Source organism: Nomascus leucogenys, chromosome 17, assembly GCF_006542625.1.
Source record: "Nomascus leucogenys isolate Asia chromosome 17, Asia_NLE_v1, whole genome shotgun sequence".
NCBI classification, from domain to species: domain Eukaryota; kingdom Metazoa; phylum Chordata; class Mammalia; order Primates; family Hylobatidae; genus Nomascus; species Nomascus leucogenys.
Genome location: NC_044397.1, coordinates 11,824,649 through 11,846,152, shown reverse-complemented (window position 1 = coordinate 11,846,152; position 21,504 = coordinate 11,824,649). Strand labels below are relative to the sequence as shown.

Genomic DNA, 21,504 nt, shown 5'->3' with positions numbered 1-21,504 from the left:
TGTTCTGCAGAGATCTCACTCCAGCCTTAAGTGGCTGAAGGCTTTAATTCAAGCAGGGAAGTTCCACTTTCATCTAATTTAGGCATGATACATGAAAAAATTTGATTAAAATATTATTTAAAAGATTGGAAAACTCCCTATAGTCCCAGCTACTTGAGAGGCTGAGGCAGGAGAATTGCTTGAACTTACAAGTTTGGGAACAATTTCAGCATTAAAGCTGGATCCCATTTCTAAAATAAATAAATACATACATGAAAATTAAAAAAATTTTAAAATGTATTGGAAAACTGTAATTGAATCAAAGTTTGGGGAAATGCATGCCCAAATTTAAAAAGAAGATATTAAATGAAAGAAAAAATATGTGTGGTGAATATAGGGGAAATTATGTGGAATTTAGTATCATGAATTTCAGTGGAAAAAACATGATAAAATGAAAAAAATCTTCAAGATTTAGCAATTTCAGATGAAACAACTTGGCACTAAGCTAATGCAAAGAGCCATTATTTTAAAAACGCTCTTAAAGTTTAGAATTTGTCACCAACACCACTAGTAACTGGGTGGGGGGCGGGGTTATACCAAGTGAAGAGACAGTATCTTTGTGGGTATTTAAAAAAGTTATTTCAGGGGTTTAATCTATAAACTTGAAGAAGAATTGACAGTATGTTGAACGACATGTAAGAATCTCTTCTTTATGTCTGCAAACATGCTTTCTTCATGACAGTCTGTAGTAAGCAGAATTCTAAGATGGTCTCCAAAATTTCTGGCCACTGTTGTCATGCCGTTGTATAATCCCCTGCCCTTATGCATGGGCAGGACGTGTGACTTGCTTCTAGCCCATACAATGTGGCAAAAGTAATGGGATGTCACTCTGGTGATCATGTCACACTGAATCATTTTAGAAAAGTTACAATGTTTTCTTTTTTCTCCAAGAAATAAATAATTAGTAGTTCTGACTTTTTAATGCTAAGTACCAACAACCAGGCTTACAGAAGCAGCAAAATGTGAAAGCTTTGCTACATGAAAACATATACTACCAATCAGGAAAACTTGACAAATTATACTCAGGTTTTTTACTAGAAGCTGAGAGGGGTTGGAATTGAACATGACCTCAGAAAACTACAATATTCAGATTGGTAAAGTAGACCTGCATAGTATAATTGATTTGGCAAAAAACACACAATAGGTTAAAAAAAAAACAAACTAGGATGCAAAACTCTCAACTTTAAAGCTCTTTTCAAATTCAACATGGTGCCTCTATGAATATTTTATACCTATACCTCATTACAATAAGTATGCATATTGGTCATTCATTTGCATATATGCAGAATATGTGCATATATTATCATGTGGTAAAATGATCCATATATGGAGTAAGTAGATGACATAAATTACTTTATACAGCCAAACCACATCTGTCACTCACCATTTCTGAACTGACTATTCCAAGAACTTTTAAAACAAGTTATGGCCTCCAGTGGAGCCAACAACCTTATTTTTTCACCCTTCTCCTGGCCCAGCCCACAGTAGTGGAAAGAAAGCCACCAATAATAAACCGGAAAGAAACCCAGACCTGGTTTGACCTCTCACTTTCTGTGTGGCTTTGCTCAAATAATTCTTCCTTTAGCCCATTTTTTTAATATGTAAAATGAAGAGATGACCTTCAAAGTTCCAGCTTTAATTTTCTATGACTTTGTATCAGAATTTGAAATGATACATTTGGACCGTCTTAAATCCAAGAGAGATGTGAAGTGAGGACTGATGAGAAGGTGATGAGGGAGCAGATCTGGACTCAGGAGGAGAAAAGGATGAGGAAGTTCAGAGTGGGTATGGCTGCTGCGCCTGCACAGTCTGGGTAACATGCTGGGACTGTGGCTAAAAAAGTCCTGTGATCAGCCTGGTCAACATAGTGAGATCCTGCTGTCCCTACTAAAAAAAAGAAAAAAAAAAGGTGGGTTTTTTTTTTTTTGATACGGAGTTTTGCTCTTGTTGCCCAGGCTGGAGTGCAATGGCACAATCTCGGCTCACTGCGACCTCTGCCTCCCGGGCTCAAGCGATTCCCCTGCCTCAGCCTCCCAAGTAGCTGGGATTACAGGCGCCCGCTACCATGCCTGGCTAATTATTTATATTTTTAGTAGAGACAGGGTTTCACCATGTTGGTCAGGCTGGTCTGGAACTCCTGACCTCAGGTGATCCACCTACCTCGGCCTCCCAAAGTGCTGGGATTACAGCATGAGACACCGCGCCTGGCCAAAAATTTTTTTAAATAGCTGGATGTGGTGGTGCATGCTACTTTGGAGGCTGAGGTGGGAGGATGGCTTGAGCCCAGGAGGCTGAGGCTGCAGTGAGCTGTGGTTGCGCCACTGCACACCAGTGTGGATGACAGAGTGAGACCCTGTCTCAAAAAACAAACAAATAAACAAACAAATAAATAAAAAGAAAAATCCTGTGATCATCTCTGACCAAGGAGAAGCAAATAGCTATTCCCACCTTAGAGACAAAGAAACCATCCACATATAGCTGGGCTTTTAATTTCGCTATTAGCTGTATATGAAATATTCCATTACTAAACATTTATTGAAAGGTACCATGTTCTGAGATTTGTGCTAAGTATCTGTCTCATGGATCTCCTTCATCAGCATAATACATTATTTACCTGAGTTTTTGTTTTGTTTTCCTTTTCATGTGTTGCTTTGGTTTCTTCTTCTTTGTTGGCCAAATTGAAAAGTAGAAATTACACTACCATTGTTTTGATATTAACTTATTTGATAACAATTAGGAGTAATATTTCTTAAGGTTTGTCTTCCAGTTATATTTTTTATGACTTGTCTCTTTGGACTATTATTTGTTCGTTTATTTGAGACAGGTCTCTTTCTGTCACCCAGGCTGGAGTGCAGTGATGCAGTCACAGCTCACTGCAGCCTCTACCTCCCAGGTTCAAGCAATTCTGCCTCAGCCTCCCAAGTAACTGGGACTACAGGTGCATGCCACCACACCTGGATAATCTTTGTATTTTTTGTAGAGACAGCATCTGATCCTCAGGCTGGTCTTGAACTCCAGAGCTCAAGCAATTCACCCACCTTGGCCTTCCAAAGTGCTGTGATTACAGGAGTGAGCCACGGTGCCTGGTCTTTTGCCTATGTTTCTATTGGAGTATTAGTGTTCTTATTTGATTGCAATTGCTCTTTATACATAGAAAATCATTTGAGTTTTCCTAACAAGGATTATTTGCCAAATGTATTTGTTTTCTATGTCTGTGTAACAAATGAGCACGCACCCAGCGTCTTAAAATAATATACATTCACCAACTCACAGTTTCTGTAGGTCGGAAGTCTGGCAATGCCTAGTTGGATTCTCTGCTCAGGGTCTCATTGGGATGATGTCAAGGTGTTGGCTGGAAATCCAGTTCTTTTCCAGGGCTCAGGATCTTCTTCCAAGTTTACTGTCGTTGGCAGAGTTCATTTCTCATAATTATAAGACTGGGCTTCCTACTTTCCTGCCAGCTCATGGCCCAGAACCACTCTCAGCAACTAGAGGCCACCCATAGTCCCTGGCCACATGGCTGCTGTATGCAGTTTACAATATGGGTGTTTGCTTTTTTCTGGGCCAGGCAAAGCATATCTTTTCAGCTTCCTCTATGTGATAGCAGGAGAAATCACTGTGCGTTTAAAGAGTTTGCCTGATTAGGTCAGGCCCACCCAGCATCATCCCCCTTTTGTCATAAATGTAATGTAATTAAAGGGTGATATATGGTATCATATATGGTGGATATGTCCACAGGTTCCAACCGCACCCATGGAGTGGGGATTATACAAGGGCAAGTGTCACTGAGATCATCTTAGAATTCTGCCTGATACACCAAAGTTTGTGTGTCTTACTGATTTTTTTTCCCTAAGAACCATAACCTGTTATACCAATATTGTCTGCTATATTGATAATTCACTATTTTTTCTCTCTATATATATCTTCTTCCTTTTTTGTTCCTTTTCTAATTTCTCAAAGATATTTGTTAGGTTCTTTCATCCCTTCTTAATCATATTGGTAATATTAAGACTTATTAATGACTACTTGGTCTTCTTCCACAAATTTTGACATAAAATGCTCTTATTTTTGAAATGGCTATTTAGGTATTTTATTACTCTTCTATTCAATATTTGTTTAGGAGGAAATTTCTTAATTTTCAAATGGTTGGAATTCTTTCTATCGATTTATTATTAATTTCAGGCTTGACTGCATTGTGACTGGATAACCCTATATGCCAGCTATTTTAAATTTATTGATCTTTACTTTGAACTCCAGTGTATGGTTATTTTTATAGAAATATTCCATGAACCCTTGAAAATAAAAATTTTCTGTAAATATGTTTTTTGAGATAATATACAGTCATAATATATTTACTTTTGCTATTAATATTATCCAAATTCTAAATGTTGTCATCTATTTTTAAAAATATTTTACCATAGGCTAAAAAAGTTGTATTAAAACCTTCATAACCAGTATATTTCCATCAATATATTCTTATAATGGTTGAGATAAAAGATGAAGTGGTCCAATTCTTTATTTGATTGGGATAATAACACTATTATTAAATACTCAAAAAGGGAAGGAAAGGCTCCTCTTCAGATGTGTAGGAAAAGTCCACCTCTATGTTAGCACATGAAATACGAATTCAGATAAAATACTAAAGAAATTCGATAATGGCAAAACTAAAATATTCTCAAGTAAGTATTTTTATAGATTTAAAAATCAGTAAGGCCAATTAATTTTTCCTTTTTTGTTCTTAGATTGAAATTTAATTTCATTTTGAAATTTGCTATTCACTAATAAAGCAATTTGTTCTCACTGTTTTAGAGATTAATGGAATATTTCTTTCTTTTTTTTTTTTTTTTGAGATGGAGTCTTGCTCTGTCGCTCAGGCTGGAGTGCAGTGGTGTGATCTCAGCTCACTGCAAGCTCCGCCTCCTGGGTTCACGTCATTCTCCTGCCTCAGCCTCCCAAGTAGCTGGGACTACAGGCGCCCACCACCACACCTGGCTAATTTTTTGTATTTTTAGTAGAGATGGTGTTTCACCATGTTAGCCAGGGTGGTCTCGATCTCCTGACCTCGTGATCCACCCACCTCGGCCTCCCGGAATATTTCTTAAAATCCATTTTAATATTTATTAAACCATGAATCAACCTTAAATTTTACCAATTTCTAAATAGGCTAGTTCATTTGAGAATATGTCTATTTTCACACATGAATCTTAATAGCTAAATTATACACTTATACACTGACTTGTATCATCCTTATATTTTTGGCAGGCTGACTTAATATGTGAGCTGACAGAATGCAGAGACCACGTTGTATATGAAGCATCCACTTTGCCTTGTACACCAGGGCATTCAGTAACCACTTAATAACTACAACCCTGATGGTAAGAGCATTTTTCCTCCTCAGTGGATTTATGCAAATTTCTTGTTTTTTAAAAATGCTCTTTACTATAGCAAATGATTTTGACCTAGAGGGTAAGGCAAAACAAAGCAAGGCAAAGAAAACTTTCTTCAATATTCTCTGAGAGTGAGTGATTAAATGCTTTTTTTCTTGTTCTCTGACTTGATCCTACAATGTTTATGTTTTTATTTTTAAACTTGGTTTGTTATAAGGAGCTTATTTATAGAGTTTAGTAGGAGTTCAAATTATGATAAGTAATATAAATACATCTGGAATTTAAGGGTCAAAAGCATACTTAATATGTGGTCATGTGATGTCTATATATTTGCATATGTATATATTTGTGGACACATATATATTTAATATATATATTTAACATATACATATATATGTAAATGTAACATATAAAGAATATTACCCAAAGTACTTATTTTTAAAGCTGGACAGGTACTATTTTAATGCTGGGTACTTTCCTATTGTGACATATATATCTCCTAAGTCATGCTAAAATGAGGTTCTCTACAACCTCAGAAATATTAGTATTAATATTTCATTGTGTATGTTGTGCACTAGTAAATATTTCTATTGTACACCATGCATATTAAAAATTAAAATGACCCCTATTAAAGACTCTCAACAAAGGAACAATATAATATCAGTGGAAGAGACACTGTAATGAGACTCAGCATTTCCATAGGGCAGCTAGAAAACTCAAATATTAACTCATTAATTCCCACATTATTCCCAGTTGATTTCTTCATCAAGCTGTACGTTGAAAGGACAATCTTCAGTGATTATTCGTATTTACAAAATGTCAATTGTTTCTATTCCTTAGTCAAACACTTGCCCAGTATAAAAGTGAAGGTGGAGGAATACGGCTCTAATACACTACTCTGAATTTTGCTTTCGATATGTCACAAATAAACTTTTGTATCAATAATTAAATATAAGGGAAAAAAAAGCAACATATTTCAGACATATTGAGTCAATAGAAAATCATGGTAATACAAAAAAATTGGAAAGAAGACAAAAAAATTCTGAAAAATTGCATTTATGATCCCCAAGCTAGAAACCAAAATGCAAATCAAATGAGTAATTTTCATTGTTAAATTCATTTTGCCAAATTGAGCACAGAGTTTCTATAATGTTATTTTGACATTGATTTTTAATGTTAAATTATAACATACTTAATAAGTGTCTACTGGGCAAATAAACTATGTATCTATATAATGAAAGAGTTGAAAGTACTACTGTTCTGAGGATCAGAGAAACTTGAGTTTGAATCACAATCACTGGTTTTAGGGACTTTAACCAATTATCCCAACCTCCGTAGGCTTTAGGTTTCTAATTTGTAAAATAGTTCTTACTTCACATCTTGTTATAAGGACTGAACAAGATAACACATGAATAACGTTTGGCGTATGCTTATTTGATAAATAGTAACAATTTCCATCACAGTATTGTATTGTTTGTAATAGGTGTAATTATTGATATTTGAACTTTTTGTTCAAATGTGCCAGGCATCAAAACTAGGACTTGAAAAATAAAATAGTAAACATAATAGACTCAGTATCTGCCCTCGTCGGTTCACAATCAGATAGAAGATACAGAGAAGCAATTGCCACACACTCTGATAGGAGTAGTATAGAGCCTATTGAGAACACCACCTAGCTCAGTCTAGGAAGGACAGGGTAGAATAAAGTGGCATTTGGGACAAGAAGGATGTGGTGGGTGAGGATGAGGCAGGTGAAGCAGGATGGAGTAAGAGAGTATTCCTGTCAGAGAGAAAAGGTATAAAGATGAGAACTGATAAAGCATAGGGAATTCCATTGAATGAAAGATTAGTATAGCTGGGTGGGGAGGTGTGAGGTGTACTATTCCATGATACTGAAGGAGTCAGCGGTGGTCAGTTTTGTAGGGACTTGTGGCCATGTTAAGTAGTATAGACTCCATACTGTGAGCAGTGGGCAACTCCTGAAAGGTTAGAGAGGACAGAACTGTTACGGGATTTGCATTTTAGAAAGACCATCTATTGTTTTGTCAAGACTACACTAGTGAGAGGAGACCCGTTTGGACGCTGTAGCAGTAAAACTGGAAGATGATGGAGGTCTGACACTGGGTAAAGGCCTTGGGGATGCAGAGAGGTGGACAAAGATAGGTATCTTTGGCAGTCCCTAGTGATCAATTAGAAGTAATGGAGATAGTACTCTTGGGTTCTATGGATAGTACTCTTCACAGAGAGTAGTTGCCATCTCTTAGAGACTATGTGCTTAGGTTGGAGATTGTCGTATGTTCCTTAACCCATATAACGTAAGGTAAAAGTATTAAATGGAAAAATACCAGCAAAGCAACAAGTATATTTAAAATGCATATATATCAGTGATACAATTGGGAAAAAATGGAAATCTAGAAGTAACTGCCCATCACCTATTTATTCATTCATTTAATAAATACGCTGTATGTGCTGTGGACTTAAGGGAAGACAGGGTTAGCGTTTTTCCTGTTCTCAAAGACCTCATAAGCTAATGATGCATCATAGAAGTTCTTCCTAATGATTTGGAAGACTCTTCCAGCAGCTTTTAACTCAGAAGGGGATGCTCCTTAAGCACAACTATCACACTCTGGGAGACTAAGTGCTCTCTAAGTAGAATGAGACCACCACAGGTCAGTGTGGGATGCAGAAGCAGATCAGCCTGAAGTGCAGGCCAGTACCGGAGGAACAGGACCTCTCAGGACTAAGCAGGAGGACTCTGAAACACTCCAGACTATGCTGTTAACCTATGCCCAATGTGCAGTGATTGGAAGTTAACACCAAATCTGTAGTTGACACCTGTACCTAATTCTTCAACAAATAGTATTATTTATTTCAGAACTATGCCAAAGAAAGTACATTTTCAGACACTATTAAGATTTAGTGTAGTGGTTAAGAGCATGACTATGGAGCAGACTGCCTGGATTCTAGTCCAGGACCAACCACTTACTATTTGTGTAACTTTGGCAAGTTTTCCTTTGTTCAAAATATGTTTATTTTTCTCATCTTAAGGCTGGAATAACAGTGTGTCTTATGGCATAAAGACTGAATGAGACAATATATGCCCTCCAATAGTACTTTGTCCACGGCGAACATTTAAACAATAGCTGTTATTAACATAACCTGAATTACAAGGACCTAACTGACATTTTTACTCATTATTCTAGAGCTCACTCATTGCAAAAACAAGTGTATTTCTTTTATAATTACTTTAGTTATGTGCCTTTTTTGTTCCCAAAAGGTATAACTTTAATAACTCAATTTATTTAAAATTTTTATTTAAATGCAATTACAGTAGTAATTTTCTTGACATCACCTTACACTTTTAAACATTTTTAAGTTCCAAATAGCTTTTAGATCTTCATAACATTTCTATAAGCATCATAGGGCAGATATCTCATTTAATAAATTAGGAAACGGGGTAATATAGATTTAGTGATTTGCTCATAGTAGAGTTAAGGCTTCTAAGCTCTTAATCTAGTATCCATATAAATCAACCAAAACTCAAAAAATTACTGGGCAACTGTTATGCACCCAGCATTGTGGTAGGTGCTTCAGAGGATAGAAATGTTATAAAATACTATCCAAAACCAAAATAAATTTACTTTCTGTTTGGGGAGGTGAGATTTTGTGTTGTCTTTTGCATAGTCTTGGCAGTTTTGTCCAGCCTTCAAAGCTCTCTCAGATCTGTCCAAGTCACCATTCTTTATTATTAATGTTCAATAAAAATTCATGTTTCTAGCTTATCATTATTCCTACTATGGCATGAGTCAAGAAATTTTTTGAGGTTTTAAAAAACAATTCCTCAAATTACTTGAATGTACTTTGAAGGTTGAAGTCTCTTAGGACTTAAAGAGAGGATGAAATGTGACTCATGCTATTCTCTTTCTTCTTTTGGAGACCAATAGGAGGAAGATGTAGAAAAAACAGCCCTTAGTTTGCTCTGGAATGGAGGATAGTTAGGTGTGAGTTCACCACAGATGTAAGAGGCAAAATAAATATGAGGTTCCAGCTCACCACATTTCTTCATACCAGTCTATTCTTGCTTCCTGGAAACCAAGACTCCTTACCTATATCTCATCCTCAGCTCCTGTGATTTACGCCCCAGGAATTCCAAACTACTAATTGTCTCCAAATATATCCTCTTGCTTCCTGTCTTTAGGTTTCTGCATGTTTGTATTTCCTGATTGGAATGCTCCTTAGAAAAGTAATTTTTCTTAAATATTTTAAGGAGCTTACCATATCAAGAATGTAATCAAAACAATTTAAAAATAAACAGAAAACATAAAATGTATCACCATCTCCAGATAAACTTACAAAACAATTTATTACAGAGGGCAAAAGGCAAACAGCAAAAAAAGACAAATAGTGGATATGTTACCAGGAGTAATTCTTGTAAGAAAACTTACTGGAACGGTATGGAATGCAACTGGTAATAATAATAATGATGACATCAAATATTCTATATTAGGCACTGTGCTAAGTACTTCACATTTATTATGTCATTTAATACTCTGCCCCAAAAATGCAGTCAGTAACATTATGCACATTTTTGAGATGAGGAAACTGATTATTAGATAGGTAAAGTCACACAGTAAGTGGCTAAAATGAAATTATATAACCCAGTATCTGGCTCCAGAGTATAACCATTTACCAACTTTATAACTGTGGCTTCACATGTCTAAAACAAATATTTAGTGTATGAATAATAAACAGTGGGCACTTGTAATTTTAACACAAGGCATTAATATAATTTTGGAGGTATTATAATGATGCATTGTAGGTAAGTCATTAGTGGAATTCAGGAATGGAAACAATAACATGTTCAAATGAAACTAGTCTAATAGAGGCCGCGAAAGGTAACATTTTTGCATCAGTAACATATGTCTCAATATGAAAATTCATACTTAAAGGTTGAAAGTCACACACACACACACACACACACACACACACATACACACACACACACAGATGCTCCTCAGCTTACGATGGAGCTAACTCATGATAAACCCATTATAAAGTCGAATCATTAAGATAAACCATTGTAAGTCAGGGTCCAACTGTAAATACACACACACACACACACACACACACACACACACACACACACAGAGAGAGAGAGAGAGAGAGAGAGAGAGAGAGAGAGAAAATCATTACTTATAGCTTATTAGTATACTCCATTATCTAGTCTCCCTGGCATATGATAACTGATAAATAAATGAAAATAGGCAAGAAGAATAAAGGCTAAAACAAAAAGAACCAAAATGATGAGATTGATATACTACAGGCAGCATTCCTAATGTAGAACAAAGACTCTTCATCTATTGGGGCATCTGCTGTCAGCTTAATTCCTCTAAAAGCATAATATCGCATAATTTGTACCTTACTTTGATGAACAGAATACAGTATGAGACTGATGAAGCAATGAGGGCAAACAATATTGTGTGGGTTTATTTCTGACCAAGAAGAAAGGAACTGTGAAGTAAAAGTGCCAGGAAATTTGATACAATATGGCAATCTGTAAAAGAATATAAAAAGAAAGCCAGATTCAAAAATGAATAAAAGAAATTGAAATATATCATTAGGGGATAAATAGAAGTTTCAGTATTTAATTACAAAATTACATCTGGATGAGATACAACTGCATTTCAACAGCAATTCATGCGGAAAAGATGAGAGATTATTACTTTCTTAGAAGTCTGGTATAAAGCGACAAGGTAACATGGCTAACAAAAACAAAAACAACAAAATCTAACTAAAGTGACTCTTGAATCGAGAAAAAATTGGTCCAAAATAATTGGAATTAAAATGACAATCTCAAGTATGCTCTAATCAGAGAAAGTATTTATGAGAGCCCTTCAAAATGGTTTTATTAAGAAGAGTTGAATGAGCTGGAAAAGTTTGATCTGAGAGTCTACTTTGTACCAAACATGTTTAAGTAGGTCACCACATAAAAGGAGAGACATGCACGCATATAACTAGCTATCCTAAAATATAATAGTACTTTGTAAGATTCATGAGTCAAGAAGATGCATTATTTATTACTATGCTCTATGCCTTATATCTCTGGGAACCAAAAAAGAATCTGTTCTGCCTAGGGTTGGGAAGGCTTGATTACCACTACCTTCAAAAAGCTGAAACAGTCTTTCTGAAGCTTAACAACTCCTGAACTTCAGACACTATGCCCATGAACCAACTGGATGCATTCTAATTAGACAAGCAACACATTAAAGTTCAGCACAGGTGGCAAAAGCTTCATTTACCAGGACTTCTCCCTCTGACATGAAATGTGGTCTAACATTATTCTATTCTATTTCATTGGCCGGGTGCAGCAGCTCACACCTGTAATCCCAGCACTTTGGGAGGCCGAGGTGGGCAGACCACTATTTCATTTAAAAAAAAAACAAAAAAAAAAAACAAAAAAAACTGGCCTATTAAAGGGATTTCTCAAGTCTAAATAAACTATGACTCACAATTTGAGAAGCACCGCATTAAATTATCTCTAAAGTTTCTATTATCCTAACATTTAAAATTTCAATTAATGTAATGTTCCAAGATATAAAATACCACAAAGTAGAAAGAAACAGAACTACCTCTAGTGCTTCAGTGGATAGTTGCTTTATAAAAAGGTTAGTGTTTCTTTTAGCCTTGATCAATATACAAAAACAATAAGAGTATGAATCATGTCAAATTTTTACAGAAAATATATATCTTATGGATGGTCTTTGTAATAAAAGAGTCTTTTTCCTTTTTAATATAACAGCATATGGTAGCCATTAGTCCGCATCAAATGCTAAATGTAGGTCTAAAGATTCAAGACAAAGGAAGCCAGACTAGGCTATTACTAAATTTATTTTAACGGAAGTTCAGAATCAATTTTATAAATATAAAGACAACAATTTTTCAAAAAGTTGGCCTTCATCTGATTCCTTAGGAAAACTCAAATAAACAAAGTCTGAACTGACATAATATACAAATTAAAATTTCTGTAAAAAAGTCCACAATATTTGATAAAAACAGTCTATTATTTTTTTTTGTCCTGCATCTATTTCCATAGACATGGAAATGTGACAGGATCTATCTACTATTACATCTCTGCACTATATTTCTTTCCCTTCTCTCATCAAACAAACCTGAATTAACTAAGCAGCTCTAATGCTAGGGTCAAGGCGGCTGCTTCCAGCTCCAATATTAGCCCCCTACTCCTAAAAGTGGAGGCTGACCTAGATTATTCAGAGACTCATTATAAATACTTGAAGCGTCTTTTAAGGGATATAGTCACTAAATCAAAAGAATGTCACATACCTGTGGTATCTTCCATGGACAACTATGAAAATGCAATGGACATGATAATATCTAATAGAATTATATCTCTAATAAAATATCTTTAATGTATTCAATCCTTTAAAATATTTAGACCATACAGCCTAAAAGATGGGCACCCTGCTGTTTTTGAGATTTCCAAACACTAAATGGGAAGTAAAGGTGCTTTGTCCTAGACTCCTTGTTAATTATCTTATATATCCATTAGACTTTTAACTTAATATTTTAATGTAGGTTGCTATGGATTAAGTATTGTCTCCACAAAATTCATATGCTGAAGCTCTAACCCTCAATATGACTGTATTTGGGGATAGGGCCTGTAAGGTGGTGATAAAGGTTAAATGAGGTCATACAGGTTGGACTTTATTCTGATAGGGCTTGTGCACTTATAAGAACAAGAATAGACACAAGGGTTCTCTCTCTTTCCATGTACATGCATTGAGGACAGGCCATGTGAAGACGCAGCAAGGAGGTGGCTGTCTGCAACCCAAGGTGTGAGCCCTCACTAGACATTGACTCTGCTGGTATCTTGATCTTGGACTTTCCAGTTTCTGGACTGTAAGAAAATAAATTTTGGTTGTTTAAGCCACCCAGTTATGGCATAGTGTTATGGGAGTCCAAACAGGCTAATGCATAGGGCAGTGTAATTTTAGTTGAAGGAGCTACAAGAATATTTCTTGTTGTTAAATTCTCTTCAACGTACATGAGCCAATGTGATGCAAAAAACAATAAACAGAACTTGTAAACAAGGGCTCTAAGTTAAACTCTCGGCACTCCCCTCACTAGTTATGTGACCTAATACTCCCTAAGCTAATTTTCTTATCTGAAAAGTTAACATAATAACACATTTCTTTCCAGGTTATTTTAAGGATTAAATCTGATGATGTTTGTCTATTTGTTGGATCGTTCATTCATTCATCTAACAAATATCCATTACTAAGGATGAGAAAACTCACACATATACTATATTACCCTTTAATTTATCAATCATTTCCTTGAGTTAAATCTTTTGTTTCTCAGTGAAATAAAATTTTACATGATGTCAAAAAAATCTATATGGAAAAAATATAATAATAAGTACAGGTAATATAATGCATGTATTGTAAATGTTCCTCAACTTACAATGAGGTTAGCTCCTGATAAACTCATTGTGAGTTGAAAATATTGTACATCAAAACTTATTTAATACACCTAATTACCAAACTTTATAGCTTACCCTAGTCTACTTTAAACATGCTCAGGACATTTAGATTAGCCTACAGTTGGGCAAAATCATTTAAAGGAAAGCATAATTTATAATAAACTGTTGGATAACTCAGGTAACTTCCTGAATACAGTACACTGTATGGTAAATATTGATTGTTTATCCTTGTAATCACATGGTTGACTGGGAGCTGCAGCTTGCTGCCCCTGCTCAGCATAATGAGAGTGTATTGTACCACAAATTGCTAGCCTGGGAAAAGATCAAAATTCAAAATTTAAAGCATGGTTTCTAGTGAATGGCTATTGCTTTTGTATTATCATAAAGTAAAAAAAAACTTAAGTCAAAATATCATTAAGCTGAGGATCATCTGTATGTGTGTATATGTATATATATGTATGTATTCATACCTTCCCACACCTATAGAATCTTACCTCTTTGCTTTCTTCTAGATCCGATTCACTACTAAAGTCTTCCGTGTTTAAATTTTCAAAGTCAGATTCTCCTACAGCAATTGGTACAGTCACAGTAAGACTGGGATTGTTTATGAATGACATGTAATCACTTTCATCAATAATGTACTTTTCAACACTGCTGCCAGTTCCTATACCACTTGTAGTTCCATTTACATCTTTAAGATAGTCAAGATCTTTCCCAATTTCTGTTGTATGATTGGACATACAACTGTCTTTCTTGTTGTTTAGATCATCAAGTGGTTTAATTTCATCTAAAATCTTTTGTTTCCTAATGAAGGACTGTTGAATAAATTCATATATTTTTCTTTTCACATAAGCTACTCCTTTGTGCATCCTATCCACAGCAATTTGGAGATTATTCATTTCATTATCATCATCAGTGGCTGCAAGGTTGTCTGCACTAAATGAGCTCAGAAGCAAGGCCAGAAAGAGATTCAGGACCTTAAAAACAACAAAAACATGATTATAATTTTACACTGATGTAGGGAAGAGCAGATTACAATCACTTATTCTTTTAAGTGTGGAAAAAACTCTAAGTTCTAAGACTTGATGAGAAGGAAACACCACAGCATAGTGATTAGAAGATGGGTGATCTGAATTTGTGACTGGCTCAATAGTACATCCTTGGACAAAGACATGATTTCTATTGCTCTCAAGTTCTCCCATTCGTAAAGTGAAATTGAATGAGCTAATCTAAGGTTTTGTTAACTCTAAAATTGTATGAGTAAAAGAAAACAGATTTATATATGTACTATACGAGAATTCTTAAAAATCACTAATGTTTCCACGTATGCATTTAAATGCATTCTAAAATTTTTTGATAAACAAATATATTAAATTGGATGTCAATTGAAAAATAACCATTACGACACAGAATGAAGATTAGGAGCTTAACATAGGCATTGACACTTATTTTCTTAATCTATTATATTTTTCATACTTCATTGTTGACTAAGTAGAGCTGTTTATGAATAATCTCTCATATTTCCATGATTCTGGCACATGAATGTACATACCTTTAGAATATTTTATATATTTCTCTACTATAAACAGTAACACTCCAAATTTAAGAGAGATAAAGATTGATCAGTTACTCCATTAGGGTAATCTTGGGCATCATTAGCCATTCGAGAACTGACGAACTTAGGTTGGCTAGTGCATCCGCCGTATGACATAGAGTGATTGAATATCATATGCTACAGTGGGGCAAAGAAATGGCACAAGCATTACGAACTCTTTTTTTTTTGAGACGGAGTCTCGCTGTGTCGCCCAGGCTGGAGTGCAGTGGAGCAATCTCGGCTCACTGCAAGCTCCGCCTCCCGGGTTCACGCCATTCTCCTGCCTCAGCCTCTCCGAGTAGCTGGGACTACAGGCGCCAACGACCACGCCCGGCTAATTTTTTGTATTTTTAGTAGAGACGGGGTTTCACCGTGGTCTCGATCTCCTGACCTCGTGATCCGCCCGCCTCGGCCTCCCAAAGTGCTGGGATTACAAGCGTGAGCCAACGCGCCTGGCCAAGCATTACGAACTCTTAAAGACACCACTTTTTAGTCCTAGTCTGGATGGTAATTTTGCACTTTCTCTCTCTGCTTTTTTTAGACTTCTCTCTTCCTTGGCTCTGAATTTATAAAATGGTCCCAGAACATCCTTTTAGGCTCGTCTTCAATATGATACTCTATTGTAATTCACATAAAAAAAATGATGAAGTGACTGACAAAATAGAATTTGGTATAAAAAATGCAGGGGCACTGCTATATTGCTGTGTTGTTAAAGTGATAATATATCCAAGGTAATGGACTTTTAAACTAATAATCATAGTTTGTTTTTCTTTTTGACAGAACAGTCACCATTATATTATACTCAATGTATTTCCGAAATGCATATCTTAAGTGGGTACATACCACTAGGTTTCCAATCACCATGACCATCATAAAGACAGTAAGGCACATGGCTTGACCAGCAACCTCCATACAGTCCCACATGGTCTCTATCCACTCCCCACACAGCACGCGGAACACGATCAGGAAGGAGTGGAAGAAGTCATTCATGTGCCAGCGTGGGAGTTGACAATCACTGGCGATCTTGCAGACACAGTCTTTGTAGCTTTTACCAAAGAGCTGCATGCCGACCACGGCAAAAATGAAGACGATGATGGCCAAGACAAGGGTTAAATTTCCCAGAGCCCCCACGGAATTGCCGATGATCTTTATTAGCATATTTAACGTTGGCCAAGATTTTGCCAACTTGAAAACTCGCAGCTGGAAAATGAAAGATTAATATATATTTGTATGATTCTTAAAAGCATTATATGTATTGAGCATTACCTAGAAATGGTAATTAGAATTCAATATCTTACAATATCTGATCTGCCCTAACCCTCTCAGGCTCATGGCTAATTTTTGGACTCCCTAGGAAAAGCTGGATTTTCCTTATTTTAACCATGCAGATCATTTTCTCTGACAGTGAATTATTTTTCTTTCCTTTTTTTTTTTCTTTTGTCACTCAGGCGGGAGTGCAGAGGAGTGATCTCGGCTCACTGCAACCTCTGCCTCCCAGGTTAAGGTGATCCTCCTGCCCCAACCTCCCAAGTAGCTGGGACTACAGGCACATGCCACCACACCTGGTTAAATATATATATAGTAGAGACGGAGTTTCACCATGTTGGCCAGGCTGGTCTCGAACTCCTGACCTCAAGTGATCCAACTGCCTCAGTCTCCCAAAGTGTTAGGATTACAGGCATGAGCCACCAAGCCAGGCCTCTTATAGTGAATTTTTAATGAGTACTTGGAATCCAACTGTTCTTAATTTATTTTATAAAGGTGGTTCTAAGGCCAGACATTATAATATTAACATCTGAATCTGAAATATCTCTGCTGAAAGATATTAATTTGCCAATAGTGTGCAAAGTAACATCATACTGAGCCCAGATATAAGTAGAGAAAAATGTTCATTGTTCATTAATGCTCCTTAGGGGTATTCATGTAGTTACATGCACCTGCATTGAAAAACTTGGAATATTTCCTATGATTCTACAATTATTTTCCTGACTTGTAAGGATATATGTGTAAGGATAATGGGCATGCTTAGTAATCCTACAGACTTTCTCTCCTTTGACTTTTGCAAGATGCATATTTTCCAGAGACAGAATTAGAAAAAGTTTCTGCATGCACATCTTACATCTGATTTTCATCCACTGCTACAAAGGGCTATATATATTTTCAAGTTACTATTAAAAGGTGATACATTTTCATTAAAAATATTTTCTTAGGTCTAGAAATATTAACTGTAGTAGTCTCTAGAAGCAATACTTAGTGAAAATAGCAACTGAGTAATACATTAACCTTTACTTAACTATGTTCTTTGAAATAAAGGTTTTCGTAAATAATTGAGAATTTTTTTTTCACGTAGGAAAAGTTTTTGACAATGCAAATGTTACAGAAAAACTTACAATGCTAATGGTTGTGTGGCAAAAAAAAACTATGACATTGCTATGCAAGAACCCTGATTGTTAGAAAGGTTTTTGAATTTGGTGCTTTTTTTTTTTCTTTTTACCAATCGAAATGAACGGAGAACAGATAATCCTTCCACATTGGCGAGTCCAAGTTCTACCAAGCTAAGCGTCACAATAAAACCATCAAAGATATTCCAGCCTTCTTGGAAATAATAGTAAGGATCCATGGCAATAATTTTCAGAAACATTTCTGCTGTAAAGATCCCAGTGAAAACCTAAGATCAAAACAAAATTAATCTAATTCCACCAGATAATAACATACATGACATAAGATTTGCTCTTAGAACATAATGCTTATGCTATTTTCCCACAATGATTCTACTACTAACTTAAATTTGTATGGCAATTTGTAGTTGATGAAAGATTCTCATATACATTATTTAATTTTATCCTTGTGGAAACGCTAAGTAGATAATATACAATTATTACCTTACAGATAAGGAAACTAAGGTCTTCAGATGGGTGAAATGACTTGCTTGATATCATACAGCAAGAAAATGGCAAAACTAGGATTTGAGTACAAGTCATCTTTTTTTTTGAGACGGAGTGTCAGTCTGTCGCCCAGGCTGGAGTGCAGTGGTGCCATCTCGGCTCACTGCAAGCTCCGCCTCCCGGGTTCACGCCATTCTCGGGCCTCAGCCTCCTGAGTAGCTGGGACTACAGGCTCCCGCCACCAGGCCCGGCTGATTTTTTGTATTTTTAGTAGAGACGGGGTTTCACCGTGTTAGCCAGGATGGTCTCGATTTCCTGACCTCGTGATCCGTCCGCCTCGGCCTCCCAAAGTGCTGGGATTACAGGTGTGAGCCACTGTGCCCAGCCCAAGTTGTCTATTTTTAACAGTGCTCTTTCCATTATACCAAACTACCTTTTTCTCTAGACTTTATATAACACAAGTACTGACAACATTTTGCCCATGAGCACTTTTATTTATCTATAAGCTTATTCCTATTTCCCTCAAATCAGAGTTATAGATTCTTTTCTGTTATTATACTAGGTGCATTACTATTGTCATTCTTTGTTATGCACATGAAAAAATAAATTTACTTCTGTAGTATAAATAGTAGAACTTCAAAAATATAACTAATAAAATGCAGGTGGTTATGCATGATGCTTTTGCTTTCTACCATCAAAAATCCTAAACTTGAAACCAAATATTACAGGAAATGCATACATTACTTTAGATAGCTTTTTCCTTCAGCAAATAAAAGCTAATATTCCTAAGTTGAGTTGACTGGCAAACACTTTAATAATTTATGTTTTTGAAGCACAAAAAGGAAAAATTAAGTGGCAACCTTCACCAAAAATGATCTTCATAATCATGTAACACACAAAATGTACTGGAGGTTTTCAATAGTTCATGGTTTTGATATAGAATAGATGGATAAACAATACATGTACTACTTAGATCCTGGAAGAAGAAAAGCTGGAGACATTTTTGAGTTATTAAATTATTTCTTGCAATGATGGTGACTAAGGATAAAAGAGATCCACAATTTTATTTTAGTCTTCTACAGTAAGGGAAATTGTAATAATATCTCAAAAAGTATGTTCTTAATCTATGAGCTAATTCTATATCTTGAAAAGTTATAAATATTGCTGTTGACTTTTCAAGTAGTGCTGTAGGCCTATGCCTTGCTCAGTTTTTGTGAGCACATTAAGGGTCATAATTTTTGGCAAAGAAGTAGAGTGTAGCCAGCTAAATATAATTGCGATTTTGTGGGGGCCAGGAAGCATGAAGGGTGGTTGAAAGACTGCTATACACAATTAAATGTAAACAGTTTCTCAAGCAGAAAATTTGAAGACTAAACACATTTACCTTCCAATATGCTTACCAAGTTTCCTACTGTAAGCACATTATTGAAATGGTCTGTCATTGGATAGTGCTCCATGGCCATGAAAAGAGTATTTAAGACAATACAGATGGTGATAGCCAGGTCAACAAATGGGTCCATCACGACCAGGTTGACAACATGTTTCACTTTTAACCAATATGGAGAACAGTCCCAGATTAAGAATATGTTGGAAAATTTATACCAACAGGGTGGGCATTTCTGCCTGGATTCTTCAAGTTCTAGATTAAGAAGAAAAAAAAAGAACCACCAAAAGGTATATTTTATACATACACATTTATTTCATATCCACTAAACTTATTTTCAGTAATCAGCACATTTTTGTTAGAGACAACCTTTTTTGTACTTGTTAAAAAAAATTACAGTTTACTCTAAACCTCCCAAAGATATTTCATCAGACACACACATAGAGCCCAGGTAACAATGGGTAGTTTTTTGTCTTATGCACTGACATTGTGGCTCAGTGCTTGGCCTCAAGTTAAATGAGTGGTCTTTCACGTGACGTCTCAATGGGAACATGGTTTAGGGTGGTGTAGATATTGTGTGTGCAACCCTATGTGAATGACTCTACATTGTCAACCTCAGACTATGAGAGCTAGAATAGGGATTGATGTGACCCAAGAATCATCTTTTTAACTTGTCTTTATTTTGTGAAAATGACCTGCTCTTCCTCTACAATCTTGAGAGTACTTAGGATGAAGCTGAAAAGGGCTGTACTGCTGAAGTCTTAAACTAATGGAACAAAAAGAGGGTCACTATGACTGATGAGATTAGAAACCCCTAACAGAAATGCTTTGTTCTGCGTTTTCAAAGAGTTGCCACACAGTTAGGAAAACATTCTTAGTCCCAATATCACTGAGTTTAAAATAAATTGTTAAGGCTTCTAGAATATCTGAGTAGATAAAACAAATAACAGCTCTTGAATTAGACTTATTGTCTTTTCATTAGAATGCACTATTCCCAACTCACAAATATGTTTGTTTGAAATGAGACAATATAAGTTTAGTGAAAATAATTGAAACAAAAATAGAATTTGTTACCAACCTTCTACTGTATTTGTTAGAATGCTGGCTATACTCATTGCTCGTTGCCTTTGGGAAGGATCTTCTAGAAAGTCCATGGAAACGTGGAAAGAACTTGACCTTCTCTTTCTCATTTCAGTTTCAGTGGTTGTTCCCTGTAAAAAAAAATGCTAATGCATTAAACAATTAATTTGAGCAATATAACAAGCAAACAACCCAATGGTGACACAGTGAATTTCATGAAACACATGCATCATGCACTTTCATATTCAATTGGTGATGGCAGATATTTCTGACTTATTGTATCATTAGCCTGGAATGTTCAAACTGTTAACCATTTAATCATACAGCAAAAACCAAGATTTTAACTTCCTGATTTCATAATTTTATAAAATATGAAATAATTTTAATATAGTTGATAAAACTCTTAAGAGATATATTTAACAGTTATTACCCGTATTTCTGAACTAATAGTAAAAGCCTAGTAACTTAAAAGTCCTACAAGTGATCAAGGCACTTGATTTTTGAGAAGGTAGCTATTTAATTTTAAGGAAGGATCAATGATTGCAACACACTTAGCTGCCATCTTATTTTCTGGACACAAGATGTAGATGGTCATTGACAACACAAACTCTATGTTAAAAAGAACACACACATGC

The 21,504-nt window shown here is 35.7% G+C and overlaps 1 protein-coding gene across 6 annotated transcripts in view; it reads right to left on the bottom strand.

The window, feature by feature from the left end:
- The window catches only part of SCN1A (sodium voltage-gated channel alpha subunit 1), a 137,901-nt gene that overhangs the window by 32,936 nt on the left and 83,461 nt on the right, over positions 1-21,504 (bottom strand). For all 6 annotated transcript variants that reach the window (XM_030795755.1, XM_012496538.2, XM_030795756.1 and 3 more), the window contains exons 13-17: positions 20,868-21,000; positions 19,806-20,044; positions 18,015-18,188; positions 16,364-16,720; positions 14,421-14,903 (exon numbers count right to left, since the gene is read on the bottom strand). In XM_030795755.1, the coding sequence (XP_030651615.1) occupies positions 14,421-14,903; positions 16,364-16,720; positions 18,015-18,188; positions 19,806-20,044; positions 20,868-21,000 (1,386 nt within the window). The remainder of the gene's footprint in view (positions 1-14,420; positions 14,904-16,363; positions 16,721-18,014; positions 18,189-19,805; positions 20,045-20,867; positions 21,001-21,504) is intronic.